The sequence below is a fragment of the Hemicordylus capensis genome, chromosome 5 (genome assembly GCF_027244095.1).
Source record: "Hemicordylus capensis ecotype Gifberg chromosome 5, rHemCap1.1.pri, whole genome shotgun sequence".
NCBI lineage: Eukaryota > Metazoa > Chordata > Lepidosauria > Squamata > Cordylidae > Hemicordylus > Hemicordylus capensis.
This window is the reverse complement of record NC_069661.1, coordinates 133,165,761-133,182,998: the sequence shown is the minus strand read 5'-3', so window position 1 is coordinate 133,182,998 and position 17,238 is coordinate 133,165,761. Positions and strand designations below refer to the sequence as shown.

At 42.6% G+C, this 17,238-nt stretch overlaps 1 protein-coding gene across 4 annotated transcripts in view; it reads left to right on the top strand.

Moving 5' to 3' along the window:
* Positions 1-10,164, top strand: part of ATXN10 (ataxin 10) — a 128,707-nt gene extending 118,543 nt beyond the window's left edge. For 3 of the 4 annotated variants that reach the window (XM_053253429.1, XM_053253430.1, XM_053253432.1), the window contains one exon: positions 7,172-10,164. In XM_053253429.1, coding sequence (XP_053109404.1) covers positions 7,172-7,362 — 191 coding nt within the window. In that variant the 3' untranslated portion in view covers positions 7,363-10,164. The remainder of the gene's footprint in view (positions 1-7,171) is intronic. The other variant, XM_053253431.1, reaches the window with a different exon arrangement.
* The last annotated feature ends 7,074 nt before the right edge of the window (positions 10,165-17,238 follow it).

Sequence of the window (17,238 nt, the reverse complement as noted above, 5' to 3'; positions counted from 1 at the left end):
CCCAAAGGAGGAGCCAAACCAGTTCATGAACATCCCTAGTTCACATGTAGTGCCCAATCTGACATCAGAATTTGGGCACATGTGTGTTTACAGAGCTCTGGAGACTTGGCCAAACCCCCAGTTCTTCATCATGTGTGAAGTCACCCTTTGTATGAGGGAGGTGCACTGGGGATGCACCTTCCCTCCCACCTGGGTCTCTTTGTATATATGCCTCTCTTGGATTGTGCTCTTCATTTTCAGGGCAAGACTCTCAAACTATATGGTAAATAATTCAGATTTGTAACCCTCAGGGCAGATTGTTAGGATTTCACCACCACTATAAGCTTCTCTATCTCAGGTATTGGAAATAAGACAACATTGATTGAAATATCAACATTACATCAGCATGGCTTAGTCTTGAACTACATATTACCTGGGCAAATGCATGTTTCAAACTTGTGTTTGCCAGGGTAATGTGTTGGGAACATTTGTAGGGGTGCAGCACCTATCCCCCACCCCCCATATGTATTAGTGCTGTCTTAAAATGCCACCTTCTCCACATTTTCAATGCCCAATCACAAGCAACAAAAATGGGGGTGCATTTCAGTAGTTTTCATGCTACTCTTTTCTGTTCTACTCTTTCCTGGGGGCTGATGGCTGCCATAGTTTATATACACATACACACATTATGTATGTATGCAAGCTTTATTTTCCAATAACTCAAGCCAATTCACAAAAAGTCAGAGCACTAAAGAATAGTAATAAAAACCAACGTAGCATTCTCTGAAGTGCTACCTGTTCTATGTGCAGGGACAGTGAGACAGGCAGAGCTGAGGGGTCTCAATGTGTGGATGAGACAGTGGTACCAGCAGGAGGGGTTTAGATTTGTTAGGAACTAGGATATATTTGGGGGGCAAGTTGAAGCCTGTACAAAAGGGATGGGCTCCACTTGAACCAAGATGGAACCAGACTGCTGGTGCTTAAAATCAAGAAGGTTGCAGAGCAGCTTTTAAAATGATGCCTGGGGGATTGCCAACAGGTATCTGGTTCAGCTAGCAAAATCCCCCAAGGTGTGAAAGTGCACATGTTTCAGATAAACCAGAAGGGGACAGAGTAGAGCCAGGAGTTGAGCAGAAGGAAACACATGACAGCTTGCCAAATAGGTCAAATGATGGTAAAGTGGATAGAACATGCCAACACCAGGTGAGGTACTTGGCATATAGGTGTCTATATAGCAGTGCCAGAAGCCTTGGAGCGAAGAGGGGTGAGCTGGGGTGCTTGGTTGCTAATGAAAACATAGATATAGTGGTTAGAATGGAAACCTGATGGAATGGTGAGAACCAGTGGGACACAGAAGGGACAGGGAGGGGATGCTTGTGGGAGGAGTAGCACTGTATATCAAAGAAGGGATAGGTTCCAACAAGCTAGAAAACCTAGTTGGACTGGAGTCCTCCACAGAATCATTATGGGTAACATTATGAAGACTGGAAGGAAATGTGTTACTAGGGATGTGCTATCACCCTCCAGATCAAAACACTGAGTGACCTGGAATTGGAGAAGCAAATAAGAGAGGCATCAAAGAGAGACAAGACAGTAATAATGGGTGACTTCAACTAGGGATGTGCACGAACCTGTTCGGTGTTCCATTCAAGGAATGCTGAACAGGTTCGGAAACCCCACGTTTGAACCAGTGTTCCCTCTAAGGCGTGTGCACATCGCAGCTCTCACAAGTTTTTTTTTATGTCCACTCGGTTAATTTTTGATCTCCTCAGATTGAATCAGGAAGGCCCCATTCTGAATGCATGTATACACACACTGCCTTGATACTTCCTCCCAGAACAAAACTCATTCCGCGCACAGATGAAAAAAAATATAGAGAGCACTGGTTCAAACGTGAGGGTGGGGGTGACCTTAAGGCACAGGAAGGGTGCTCTTATCTCCCCCACCCTGTTTCTCCTTCTGGCACTGCTTTAAAAAGGGCTGGTGTGGGGTGGATGTGTACCCTCTTGCCACCCCAGGTAGTGTAAAACCGGAAGTGGTGGGTGCCTGGGCACCCACCACACACATGCATGTTCATGGCACACATGCTTGGAGGGCCCACCACTTCTGGGAGGACACTGACTGGGGCAGCAAAGAGGTACACTGCCTCCCCACGTCAGTGATTTTCATCACAGCACTGACGGGGGGAACACAATTTGGGGAGGGAGGTAAGAGCACCCTTCCTGCTTTTTCAAGGTAACCCCCTCCACTGGCCCATCCCTAGAAAAATACAGAAAGGAACATAAATTCTGGCAAAAGAAATGCAAGGAGACAATAAGGGATGCAAAAAGAGGGTTTGAGGAGTATACAGCTATGTGTGCCAAGGGAATAACAAAAACTTCTTTAAATATATCAGAAATAGAAAACCTGCCAGGGAGGAATTTGGACCCTTAGATGATGACGGTATGAAAGGGATTATTAGGGAAGATAAGGAGATTGCAGAAAAGCTGAATAAATTCTTTGCATCTGTCCTCACGGCATAGGATACTGACCATATTCCGTCTGTGGAATTGAGCTTTTCAGGTTTAGCGGCTGAAGAACTGGGCCAGTTTGAGGTGACAAGGGAAGATGTTCTAAACTGTCTTGAAAAACTAAACATTAACAAATTGCCAGATGGCATCCACCAAGGAGTTCTGAAGGAACTCAAATGTGAAATTGCTGATGTTATAGCAAAAAAAAAAAAAAGTAACTTGTCCCTACAATGAAGCTCTGTACCAGAGGACTGGAAAGTAGCTAATATAACTCCAATTTTCAAAAAGTGATTCGGGGGGATCTGGGAATTTACAGGCTGGTCAGCTTAACTTCGGTGTTGGGTTAATTGATGGAAAGCATACTTAAGGACAAAATTGTTAAACATACAGAAGAAAAGGCCTTGCTGAAGGAGAACCAGCATGGCTTCTGCGAGGGCAAATCTTGCCTCACTAACCTTTTGGAATTTTTTGAGTGTCAACAAGCATGTGGATAAAAGTGATCCTGTTAACATGGTATACTTCGACTTCCAAAAAGCTTTTGACAAAGTTCCCCACCAAAGGCTCTTGTGTAAGCTCAGCAGTCACGGGATAAGGGGAAGGGTTCATGTGTGGATCAGTAACTGGCTGAAGGACAGGAAACAGAGGGTAGTAATCAGTGGACAGTATTCATGGGGGAGGGAGGGAGGAAGTGGGGTCCCCCAGGGATTTGTACTGGGACCAGTGCGCTTGAACTTGTTCATAAATGATCTGGAAGTTGGGGTAAGCAGTGAAGTGGACAAACTTGCAGATGAGACTAAACTATTTAAGATAGTGAAATCCAAAACAGATTGTGAGGGCCTGCAAAAAGATCTCACCAAACAGAGAGAGTGGGCAACAAAATGGCAAATGCAGTTCAGTGTAAGCAAGTGTAAAGTGATGCATATTGGGGCAAAGTTTTCCCACACAAATTTACAAAATGTTTACATTTTTACACACCGCATAATTAATCTATGGAATTCTTCGCCATGGGATGTGGTGATGGCCACCAGCTTGGATGGCTTTAAGGGGCTTGGACAAATTCATGGAGGACAGGTCTATTGATGGCTACTAGTCTGGTGGCTGTGGGCAACCTCCAGCCTCAGAGGCATGACCCCTCTCAATACCAGTTGCAGGGAAGCAAGAGCAGGAGAGAGGGCATGCACATACCACTTGCCTGTGGGCTCCCAAGATGGATCTGGTGGGCAACTGTGTGAAACTTGATACTGGGCCAGATGGGCCTCGTGCCTGATCCAGCAGGGCTGCTGTTATGTTCTGAAAACATAATATTGAAAATAAAACTGAAGAGCCACAAGCCAATAATTTTCCTCAGTTGGTGTTAGAGCATCTCAGAGCCCCAATGAAATCTGGGTGGGGGAGGGGAGTTAAATATGACAGAGGGGAGTATTTGTAGGAGAGAACTGGTCAGGGAAAAGGCACCCACTCCACTTGAATTATTGCTAAGAAGCAAGCACAATTTGTTTGCCTCATAACATGTATTTCCATTCTTTCAACACTCAGCACAAAGAAGCTCCTTTTGGCACTCCTGCACTTCTAGAAACATAGGTTTTTTCTGCTTAATATCTTAAAACTGGGCATATAATGGGAATACGTACAATTTAGGAATCTTGTCTCATTGTAACAATGTGAAGACATACATTGAGCTGAATGCGAGGGGAAAATACCTATTTTGGCAGTGAAAATCCAGTTTTTAAAAATAATATCACTCTGTACAATGTGTTTTAGGGTGTGTGTGTGCATTTAAAAAAAAATCTAGAGCAAACCTACAGAATTGGAACTATTGTGATCCCTGTGTTGTTTTCTTTTGTGTAGTTTGGCAACAAATAGGCTCATTCTCCTATTTGTAGTAACTATGGAGACCATAGAAGAATTCTTTCTAAAGGTGAATATACAATAAAGTGCTTAAAGTGTTGGTCGGATTATGTACTTTAGAATATGTTCAATTTTCTATCTGTCTTTGGAAAAGAACAAGAGGGTAATGTGAATATTAACTGGGGACTTGCTTTAATCTCCTGTGACACTTAAGTCTGTATAGATCTGCATCCAGCCATCCAGAAGTCTCAGGCTCACTCAGCATGCTAAAAAGGGCAATCATACATATTCATGACTCTGAACAGGGAGAGTTACATTAGGAAAGGAGAAAGCAGTGAGCAATCTGCAATGTTAAAATCCCTTTTTTCCAGCTGACCGTATACATGTTGTATGAAAAGGAGGATACAATGGATTCACAAACCATGTGACACTTTATCACCGATTTTGTAGCAACTTTATCTTGTTTTTAGCACTTGTAGTATTCAGTCGGTGCTTATCACATGTTTATGTACAATGGCATTTTAATTATTTATTTTTGAGTATCTTGCAAATAGTTGTAGGTATTTTTAGTGATCAACCCCTATGCCTTAATTAGAGGAGTAGTTCATAACAGCTGATGGCTCCTACATGGTGGTCTCTGGGGGTGTGAGCATCACCTGAAACATATGGAGGCAATAGTGCCAAGTTGCATGGTTGTGTTCTTAAAGCTTTTATGAATTATCTCTGTGCTACAAGTATGAAAGGGAATAGGTGTAAAATCCGCAAAGTCCTTCAAATCTGGCTTTGAAAAAAGATGTTGCCAGAGACAAGCTGACTAGCTCTGTGTCTGTCCTTTGCGAATTGCTGCCTTGTTTTCTCTCTGATTTGAGTCCATCTCCTCTTACTCCTCTCTTTCTTAATAAGGCTTTTGATCAGAAATAAGGCTTTGTGCTTCATGTATTTGGGCTGGGCTTGTTTTGGAGCTGCACAGCACAAATCAGTACACACAAAAATCCAACTTTGAACGAAGTAGATTGTGTTTTTATTGTGTATTCAGCATTACAGGGGATATTTAACAATGATATATTTTGAATGATATCTCCTTCAAACATTTCCACAGGGCCTATCACTTAGGTTGGCGTTCTTGCGTCACCAGACTCTAGATAGCTCCTTTCTTACCCTCCAGGCAAATGGCCATATGAAACACAGCATGAAAATATGAAAGATGTGAGTAAGTTATGCATAGCTTTATCCTGGATGTGAAGCTACATGTAGGAAATAATTGGTGCCCTACAGGCACTCTGCTCTTCTATAATGTGAGTCAGAATTCTTTGTCTCCTTTGTAGGTGTATTGGGAGCAATTATATTTCATGACATAACACCTAGCTTGCAGTATGTACGCAAAAATTGTAGTGGAATGCACAGAATTTAGTTTATTAATGATGATGGAAATTATTAAATCACAGATCAAATGTTTGCCTTAAGCTTTTCTTGAAGAGGGACCACCATGAGAGAAGTATAGGTTGTCACAGGCTACCTTTGTCCTCAGTTTCTTAACAAAAGCAACTTCATACCGACAGTCTTGGTAATTTATACATATATGAGAGAGAGAGAGAGAGAGAGAATTTGTATCTTGTTTCTCATTTTATTAAACAAGACTTTAAGGTTTAACTAAATAAACATATGAACAAGATACAACCAATAATGGTAACATCATAATCTGTAACAGAAGAATATAGAAATTTCTTTTAGAAAATTAAATGAAAAGACATGATCCAGATCCTGATGTATTTTTCTCGGTAGATAAATTTCCTTTGTTAAATGACTACCTCCTTCCATGTACTAACATGATATATTTCTAGAATTTATATTAACTTCATGTTCAATTTGATCCATACAGAATAATGGAACCACTACTATTTTCTAAAGACATTTTTCATAATTGGACATTTGATATTGACAGTAATTCTGCACATGGGCACATGTTCTTCCATTTCATTTGTCAGTATGAATTGAACAGAGACATCTTTGCAGAGGATCATCACCCACTGTTTTTCCTAATACCTGTAAATTGTAAATTTAAATGGTTTTCATTGATTATTGATACATTAACTTACTATGGGTTTTCTCCAGAGGTTCTGCTGCAGATGGGTAATGACCGGGCTAAGGGGGAGATCAAACAACGCATCATTGATGTAGGATTGCAAGAGGAAGCTGCTTCTGTCACTAAGACCGTCTGTCTCGGGGCACAATTGTTTAATCTCAAGCCAGCAGGCTATCTGTATTCTATTATTATCCCCAAATTCAGATGTGCATTGACATTAGCCTGAATGGATGCCCTTCCATCTGCCATTTTAGAGGGCAGGTTCAAGGACATCGCTTTCCCTGCCTGCCTGTGCCCTTGCGGTTCTGGCCAAGTGGAGACCAGTACACATTCAATTTTACATTGTGATTTTTTAAAGGAAGCTCGCTTGAGATTAATCTCCCCATTATTGTCTAAGTTTTTAAGCCACTGATTATTTTTATTTGAAGTTTTTATTACTTAACCCAGATGAAAAAATTATTAATATAGTGGCCAGGTTTTGTTTTATAATCTGCAAAACTCTATCTGATCTTTAGCAATGCATTTCGTAAGTAGTTTATATATTTTTCTCTTCTTTTTAAATTTTATTTACACAATGCATTGTTTGTATTTCTTGTATATTGGTCTACAACCATAATAAAGTTCTGTTCTGTTCCTGTAAATTGACTTTCTTTAACAAAGATTACTGTTGGTTAAATTAAATTGATGTACACAATTTACTGACTTGATCAGTCTATTTAAGTTACTGAAATTCCTTAACTCTGTTCAACAGTTGTAAGCCAGTGGGCAGTGTACACGATCCGGAACCTCACTGAACACAATGAAAGAAACCAAGAGCTTATTGCACAGATGGAGCAGCAGGGACTGGCTGACAATGCTGTCCTTGAGAGCATGGGACTGAAAGTTGAGAAGCAAGATCAGAAACTAATTTTGAGATCTGTCAGAAAGACACCAAATCTATAACCAGCTAAAGTAGGAAGGATCATTGCCTACTATAAAGGAAGGTATCTTGCTATGAACATGATACAGCTGTTACTGTTAATAAAATTCTTGAAAAGTATTGGAATTTGAATTTCCCTTCAACAAAAGAAATAAGAATAATTATATCTTTAGATAATTATGTATTAGACTGACTACCTAAATAAATACCAAGTAAACTGCAAATCCCAAATTGTGGATATTTTGCTTTCAAGGTAATTTTTCAACCCTTGTTCTCCATTACTGAAAAATGTAGTGTATCCACCGAACTGACTTGCAGCTACAGATTCTGGATAATCACCCAAAGCAATATGAATGACCCACACTTGCCCCACATTTTGTATCAAATGGTGGGCGATGTGCATGTCTTTCATGCAAAATGGGTTATCCATTCTGGGAGCATAATGACTCCTTTGCAAAAACCTAGAAGCATTGAGTCACTCATGCTCATCACCACTTTAGGTGAACATCAGAAGCCACTTTCTGAGGAATGACTGAAAATTGCCCTAATATCGCCTAATCATTAGAACAATCTGCTCAGAATTTTTGCTTGCTCCTTATTTGACAGATACTAATTTACCATTGTAAAAACAGTCAAATAAATTGAATTGCAACATGCATAACACAGCCTTTTCCACAATTTATCCTTTACATAATGAATTATAATTAATGCCAAAACTGTTGTTGCAGCAGGTGTTAGGTTTGTCTGCTCTAGGGCATGTCTCTACAGAACTGGATGTTTGTTTGAATTTTATTTGTTCCCTTGGTAAGTCAGCCCACTTCCCCTTTTATTATTTTTTCGCTTCTCATGGACTTTTCTGAACTCTGGAAGTCTTAAAAGGTAGTTTCTCACTGTGATTAATTCTAGCAGTTTCTTTTCACCCCCACTCTCCAACCCGTCTTTCCACAACATTGACAAAACTCATTTCCAGTTAATTAATTCAAGAGAGGCTGAAGAATAGAAAGCTCTGCCTCTCTGTTTTGGGTACCATTCTGTATTGTTGTTGAACACTGTGGAATGTGTCATGAATGAGATGGGTGTGAGAGACAGTGGCCAACTAACTCCACATGACTCAATCTAGTTGCCTTAGATACTAAAATACATGTATTCTTGATTTTCTTATATGCACCATTCAGTTTCCAAAGTATGGGCATATTATGCCCCCAAAATGGTCTTACTTAAGAAGAATTGGTTATTAACTATTCCATTTTTAAAGGAAATGGAAAATTATGCTTGATTTAGAATAATCAAATGCTTAATTGCAAAATATTAAAATAGACTTCCATTATTCATTAAAATAGAAAAGAATTATAGTTTGTGGAACACAAACGCATCAAATTCTTATTATTATTTTAGACTACTTAATGGAAAACATAAGGAAGCTGAGTTTAGCTATTTGTCTTAGAAGGTACAGATGAAATGATGTGCCCAGAAAGCAGTCTTAACTGCTCTTTCACCTAAGCTCTTTTGCAATGTATTGTGTTCAGATGTTCTAAAATCTCCATGCCCAGCATCTCTTTTAGCATGGAAGGATGTTTAATTCGGCATGGCCACATTAATAGGAACCGCTTCCTAGAAATGTGAGCATTTTTTAAAAAGGTAGGTTGCTGCATATCAAGCACTTCATTCAACCCTACTACTATTAATTTATATATTGCTTTTCAGCAAAAAGTTCTCAGAGCAGTTTACATAGAAAAACATAATAAGAAGATGGCTCCTGTCCCCACAGGGGCTCACAGTCTAAAAAGAAACACAAAGGTAGACATTGCAACAGCCACTGGAGGGATACTGTGCAGGAGTTGAATAGGGTCAGTTGCTTTATCTCTACTTAATATAAAGGAAATTTTTATATTAAGCAGAGGGATCTTTATACTTTGCAAAGGGCAAAGAGACACTTTGGAAGGTGCCTCTTTGCGCATTTAACAAGAAAATAGCCTGTGTGGTGTAGTCATTAGTGTGCTGGACAAGGACTGGGAAGACTGAAGCTCCAATCCCCATTCAGCTGTAAAACTCACTGGGTAATCCTAAACCAGTCACTATCTCTTAGCCTAACCTACTTCACAGAGTTGTTGTGGTGATAAGCATAACCATGTATCCCTCTCTGGGATCCTTGGAAGAAGAGCGGGATATAAATAAATAAATGAGATCTTACTGGAATTGTATCTTCCCTAGATGCAAGTATCTATCACCTTATTAGAGCTATGTGCACTAATGAGGAAATGGATTTGCAAGTAATCTGTATTTAAATTGAAGGAACTTCATGTTTGATGTGTAAGGGCCAAACAAGATGTGACTTCAATGACTTCAACTGACCCCGGTGTGGTTGCTTTTTCTGGTGTAAATAGTAAGCATGAGAGGCTCTTATTTGGATTGGAATAGTGGCAGTAACCTATCACCCACTGCAGTCCTGATGCATATCATCCCTCCACACACAGACACACACATACTAGTGGCCTAGGCAGGGAGAAATTTCCCATTTGAGCCAGTGTAAGCTCCCCCCCCCCCAAGACAAAATAGCATGCATGGGGTGGCCAGTCCAGATTGGGACCATGAATAATTACTCCAACTCTCATCCCAGCCCTGACCTCACTCCCACCCCGCATATGTTATTTTACACCTTTTTTTTAAAAAAAAAGTAAGCTTATCAGGGCCAATGACTTCATTAAGGCTGTGGCTAGTTTGGCCTTTAGTTACAGGAAAAAGACAATTTATGGTATAAAAGTATAAAATTGCTCCAATTATGCAGGAAATTTGGTTTAACTGAATAAACTTGATTTTTCTTTTAACTGTGGTTTTGTCTTATTTTTCATTTTTGAAATAGTATTTGAAAAGCAGATAATATTATGGATACATTTGAAATTCTCCAACTTTAGATTATGCAAGCCACCTAAGACTTTTTTTTAAAAGAAAAATTTGAAACTGATAACTTTTAATATTCTTTTAACTGTTCCTGAGAAACCCACAAGCCTGTTGCTGGAACAGAAATGCAGAGAATTCAGAGTGACAGCATTAAAGTTTTAAGAGTGACAAAGTTAAAATCCTGTGAACTAAGTAAATCCAAATAAACTTAAATTAAGATTAAAGAATAGGAAACCTCTTCTCTCTCTTTTGTGTTGGGGGAGAGTGGTGCCCGGGGGATGCACCATTCCTATAAGACAAATAATACACAGCTAGAGAAGACTTGATAGCTTGTTTGTGGAAAATACATAATGGATAGGGTTTCATGTTCTAAATGGGAGAGTGGAGTTTTCACAGTGGAAACATGCTGATTACTGTATTGAGGGTTGCTGGCTTTTGGTTTTCTAGGACGGATTAATTCTCAGAGCACAAGAGCTCTGCTGTCCACCACCAGTGGTGTTCTCTCTTCTAAGAGGTATGTTTTGCATGCTAGAGAATTAATACCGCGCATCAACTAGTGATTAAAACAGAAAGAAAAAAGGAAGCCTTACTGAGTCTGAAAAGAGACAGAGTAGGCGGATCAAGTCTTGTGGCATCTTATTGCTTTCAAGAGCTCGTAAACAAAAAAAGTTCAGTTTTTTTCCTCCCTTTCTTTAGAAGCCAACAAGGAGCTGGATTTTCATGATAATAGGTGACTCAATTCTAGCAGAGTATTTTTTTAATTGAAATAGGGAAGTATGAATCCATTCATACTTTCCTATTTCAGTCCATTCTCTAATTGAATTGCATGCTGTGCCTTTTAATAGCTCTTGAATTGATATGAGCCCTTATATACGATGTAGAAATATAGGCATTTCCAAATGGTATCCCTTCACAAACACACAATTATTATATAAACCTCATTGGTGCCTTCTGTTATATGCAACATTCTCAGAGTACATTCCAGTTCCTTTAAGAACATTTAAAAACAAAGTTAGCTGGAAATACACACACACACAAACACGTGTTGTCTGCTGAAAAATGTTAGATATTCCTTAAGATGCTCCAGAATTATTGTCTGGCTGTCAGAGTAAATTTCTGTTCTAATTTGGACATTCTGGCATAATACATTTCTACTTATACACCACTGTAATATAGATAAATAATCAAATGTGTGGATCAAAACAGAAGTAAAATCAGATTTCCAGCCCCTGCAATGCTGTTCAGGGTTGTGATAAAAATGTCTGAATAATTATTTTTTACTTTGGGTTATGTATTTATTAGAATATTTGTATCCCACTCTTTCAGTACAATAGTACTTTGGGCAGCTCACAAAAATAAGAATGAAACAATATAAATAAAATTCCAATTGAAAATGAGACCAAATTAAAATCAGATACACAAAAAGTTTAAAAACTGAACTCACAGATACACAAACAGCAAATAACTAAAAAAACCACCTGCTAAATAGATGTGTCTTTAGATGTTTCTGAAAAACTCTGAGAGAGAGCACAGTGAAGCTTTCCTGGAGGGCATTCCAGAGTTGAAGGGTCACAACTGAAAAGGCCCTGCCAACCGAATCTCAGTTGATGGTGGAGCTGCAAGCAGACTTGAAATGTAGAAAGAAGGGCCCTGGCGGATTCATATAAAGCCCTAAACAACTTAGGCCCTGGGTATTAAGATAACATCTTCTTCACCATGAGCCCCACTGCCTGTTAAGATCATCTGGAGAGCTTCGTCTGCGGTTGCCGCCAACTCATTTGGTGACTACTCAGGAATGGGCCTTCTCCGTTGCTGCTTCTGAACCTTGGAATGTGCTCCCTGTTGAAAGAAGAGCCTCCCCATCTCTGGCAACTTTTAAAAAGGCATTGAAGACACATTTATTCACCCAGGCTTTTAATTAAATATATGATTTTAAATTTTTAATGTAGTTTTAAATAATTTTAATGTAAATGATTTTAATTGTTTAATTGATTTATTTATTATTTATTTATTCAATTTCTATACCACCCTTCCAAAATGGCTCAGGGTGGTTAATGGTTTTGATTTTAATTGGGATACACACACACACACACACACACACACACACACATATATTAGAGGTGTGCATGGTCCGGCGGGCCCCCGGTCCGGGATGGGGGGGACTGTTTCTTTAAGCGGGGTGGTGGTGGTAGTACTTACCCACCCACCCCGCGCTGCTCTTCCCCCTCTGGCGCTGGTCCGTTGAAAAATCTTCTTGGGGCGGCAGAGTTCCTCCCTGCCACCCCTGCCCCCATCGTCATTTGTATTAGGCTTCAAAGAGACGAGCTTTGTAAAAACTTTGTAAAGGCTTTAAACTTTGTAAAGGCTGAAAAGAGACGAGTGCTAGTGGCGCGCATGCGCCCTCCTCTTGGCACGCGCGCTCGTCTCTGATGCTGCCGCACGCGCGCCGCATACGTCACGGCGTGCGCGCGGCAGCGTCAGTGAGAGGGGCCCAAGACATCTGAGGCCACCCAAAGCAGTGATTTTGGGCAGCATTTTGAGGTCCCTCAAGATGCCCCAACCACTGCTCGCTGGGTCCATTGCAGGGCACTTGGGGAAAGGATGTTAAGCATCTGGCGATGACCTCCATGTGGTGACACATGCAACGGCATCACCTGGATCTACTTGACTCCGCTGGCAGTGCTAGTGCACCTCGTGTGCCTGCAGCCAGCACTGACAAGGGCAGTGCACCAGTTTCCATGAAACAGAGCATGCTGCCTGTCAAGCAGTGGACGCAGTTGTCAGGCAAGAAGCGCCTTGCTCATGTGGGCCCACGTCTCCTTTCCCGTCTCATAGGGGAGATGATGGTCACTGGTGACCAGCCTTTTCAGGTGGTCGAGAACTCTGGCTTCCACTGGATACTCTAGCCGCTAGCACCTGACTACACCATTCCCTCAAGGACCACGTTCAGCCAGAACGTGGTCCCCTTCCTGTACAGGTGGTGCAAGGAGCCCGTGTCAGCCATGCTGGCAACAGTGTGCACTTCACCACTGATCTGTGGAACAGTGTGAGTGGGATGCACGCTGCTTTCCTGGCCCTGACTGCCCATTGGTGGGGTCCAGTGAGAGAGGGGACCTCCTGTGCTGCCTCTGGCTTCAGCGTGTCCCACACCGCATTTTGTCATAGGTGGGTCATCTTGCACGTGGAAACCATGGATGTGAAGCACATGAAGGAGGATGTGGCAGCTGTACTCGGCTGCCAAATTGAGGAGTGGATACGCAGGTTTCCACAACTCTCCCACGGCTTCATTGTCACAGACAATGGCTCCAATGTCATGGCAGCAGTAGAGTCAGTGTTGTAGTGTGTAAACATCCAGTGCATGGCAGACATGCTCCACCTGACTGTCAGGGACACCTTTGGCCTCAAGGAGGCGAAGATGTCCAGGGAACATGGCCACTCCATGGTAGGTGCTGTTGCTTCCATGGCTGCACTTGTGGAGAAGTCCCGCAAGATTGCAGCCCACTTCCACCAGAGTGAGAAGTCCAGGTGCCTGCTTTACGAGTGGCAGTATGTCCATGGGCTTCCACAACATCTCATCCCCACAGATGTAGATACCTGGTGGAACTCCACCTTCCTCTTCTTCCAGCACCTGCTGCAGCAGGAGGTGGCCCTCAACGACCTGGTGAGGAACGAGTCCTTGGGCATGTGTGACCTATCCAATGCGGAATGGAAGCTCATGTCTGAGATGGTGTCAGCACTCGATCCCTTCATGTTTTCCACAAAGTGCTTGTGTGGTGACACCACTCCTCTGAGCCAGGCCCTGCCCACGGCTCTCCTCCTGGAGAAGCTGATGGGTGAACTCCGGACATCACTGATCATGCCAGAGGGGCGTGCTCTGGCTGGAAGGCTAAGGGCCAGGGTTGTTGACAGGCTTGTTGATGAGTTGAGTGACAAGGAGGAGTATGTCCTGGCTTGTCTCTATGACCCAACCATCAAGGACAAAGTCATTTGCATAGATAACTTCCCCAGGTGTAGGGACCTCCTGGTCAAGAGAGTTAGGGAAGAGGAGGTCACTAGGACTGGCAGAGACCAGGAGGGTGGTGATGGTGCACCCCCCCCCCGAGCGTGCGTAACCCACACCCAGCAGCAGCAGTGTGGGTGACCCTTCAGCTCCTGCCCCTTATTTTTCCCAGTCCAGCAGCATGACGTCCCAGGCAGTGATGCCAACTCAGCAGGCAGTTCCTCCCTTTAAATCAGCCAGGTGGTTTAAGTGGGTGTGCCTTGGCACCTTGCCCAGTTTGCGGGAAGCTCGGCCTACCAACCCCCCCAGTGCTAAGCAATGCATTGCCGAGTACTTGAAGGAGCCTGTGGAGGAAGACCCCAAGATGGACCACACACAGTTCTGGGCAACCCACTGCCAAGTCTGGCCAGACCTGGCGGTGGTTGCTGTGCGCATCCTCTCCTGCTCACCAACCTGCGTCCAGAGCAAGCAGGTGTTTTCATGTGCTGGCGACGTGGTAACACCCACCTAGTCCTGGTTGGACCCAGGCTTGGTCGAGTAGCTGGTTTACATCAAGGTTAACCTCCCCCTGCGGGGCTACTTCAAGCTGGAGGTTGAGCTGGGTGAGTGATTGGCCCATGGTTGACCCATGGTGCTGCTCAGCTGCCCGGCAGCAGCATCGGCTCATCCCTCCCCTCCCCCTTTCTTCCTTCAGCTGTGCCAAGTTGCAGTGTGCCCGCTAGTGCTGTGACTTGGCAACTGGATACACATCCCCGCTGGCGTAACCTGATGCTGAACTAGCCACTGGTTCCACCTGACCACAGCACTTGGGGGGCCATGGGCACACACAGACAGTAGGCGGTTGGTGCCAGTGTAGCACTGTGTAGATGTGTGAATATGTAGATTTGTAAGCATGTACATTTCTGAATGTGTAAATAAGTGACTTGCGGGGAGGCAGCTGACGTGGGGTGGGGTGGGGTGGGGTGGGGTGGGGTGGGGACAGTAAAACTGTGGATTTGTAAATATGTAGATTTGTTAGTATGTAAATTTTTAACTGTGTTGTGTTGCTTGCTGTTGTACATAGTTAACTTGTGGGGAGGGAGCAGTGGGACTACCAAAACGTATATTTGCAAATATTTCACTGGTGTGTTTTTGCCTTGCCCCTCTTTCTTTGCAGTTTGTGTGCCGGGTTGGTTTTACTGCCTATTTAGGTCTTGTTGGTTTGTGGCTCTTGTTGTGTAGTCTGTGTTGTTGTTTGGTTTGGTCCCCTTGGCTTTGCAGTTGTGCGGGCACAGCAGCAGGTCTGTTTCTGTGGTGGTTTTTTTGTTTCCAGTTAGTTGTCTTTTTAGTTGTCACTGTGTGTTGGTATGATGGCCTGCTAAGGGCACAAAACTGGGGTGGGTGGTGGGCACCCAGGGGTGCCAAGCACCCACCGAACCCCAAAGCAATCAGACACTTGTGATTTTAAATGTTTCCAATTTTTGCATTTCTCCCATAGAGAATACTGGGGATTTGAGACGGCCCAGCCAGCCCATTGTCCCTTTTGGGGGGTGCCAGGGCACCTCAAAGTGGGTCTGGGGGCACAGTGGGTTGTACCACAACTCCTCCCCCCAGACAGCCGCAAGCCTGTGGGGTTCATGGTTTCCCCCCCCCCCCAGGATTTTTTTCAGTTACTGTCTATCAGAGTAGCTTCTCTGGTCTGTATATATATATATGTGTGTGTGTATGGGAATTCTTGATAGGGATTCATTGAGAGAACTCATACAGCCACCAAGAATCCAATTTGTGTTTGAACTTGCTGTGTATAAGTTCTCTCGATGAATCCCTATCAAGATCTCCCATACACACACACACACACACACACACACACACACGAGAAGCTGGTCTTTAATGCAGAAGATGCATTAAAATTAGAATTATCAAACATAAGCGGTATATCCATAAAGGCTGAGTTCAGCCTCCACTTGTAAAACATTTTTTTTTGTTTTGAACATAAGAACAGTTCTGCTGGATCAGGCCCAAGGCCTAGTATCTAGTCCAGCATCCTGTTTCACACAGTGGCCTACCAGCTGCTTCTGAGAAGCCTACAGGCAAGAGGTGAGGGCATGCCCTCTTGCTATTGCTCCCCTGCACTGGTATTTAGGCAAGATGATACCAATAACTCTAGAATGAGATCAATAGTTCCATAATGACATCATTCCCAAGAGAAGATCTTTCTCTGATTCCTTTATCAGGATTCCTTTCTGCTTACTTTAATTCAATCTTACCTTATATGGTCATCTGTAGTGTAGTGGGACCAGATGCACCGGAACACAGTTCTGGTACTTTTCCCCAGACCAAACACGGAAAAAAGAGGGCAGCAGCCAATGAGACTGGCTCCGGCTCCAGTGGGGGCAGGGATAGTGCACAGTTCCTTTCAAATTGCCACCTGATTTTCACTGCCTGTTAAGCACCTGGGGGCAGCCTCTGAAAAGCTGTGGAGCAGGTGGCATTCTTAAAAGCAATCGCCCACTGCCCTTGTAACGATCCTTGAGTCCTGGCTCCAGGTCTCTTTCTGGAGGCTTACCTAGGCAGGCAGGCAGTAGGGCCCTGGGGAAGCCTCCAGACAGTGACCTGGAGCCATGGTAAAATTGAATCAAAGTAAATTTGAATCTGAGAAAGATCTTCTCTTGGGAATGATGTCTTTTTGGAATTATTGATATGATTATAGAGTGTAAAAAAACCTGTTGAGAACCATAACAGTTAAAATATAATTATATTCAGAATTTCTTCTTAAAAATACAAAAAATAAAATAAAATTCAACCTTTCTCCAAGCATATTCCAGTGTAAAACATAGTGCATTCAGCTAATTTCAGTGGCAGGATTGTGTATTTGGAATCTGTAGGTCAATAAGAAGTATGACTTTATTTCACACAATCAAAGTCTTCAAAATATATACTGGATTAGAAAAATTGCTCACTTTTTCTGCAATGTATGAACTTCTTTTTGTTTCCATTTTAAATTTTTTGTTGGTTTTCACAA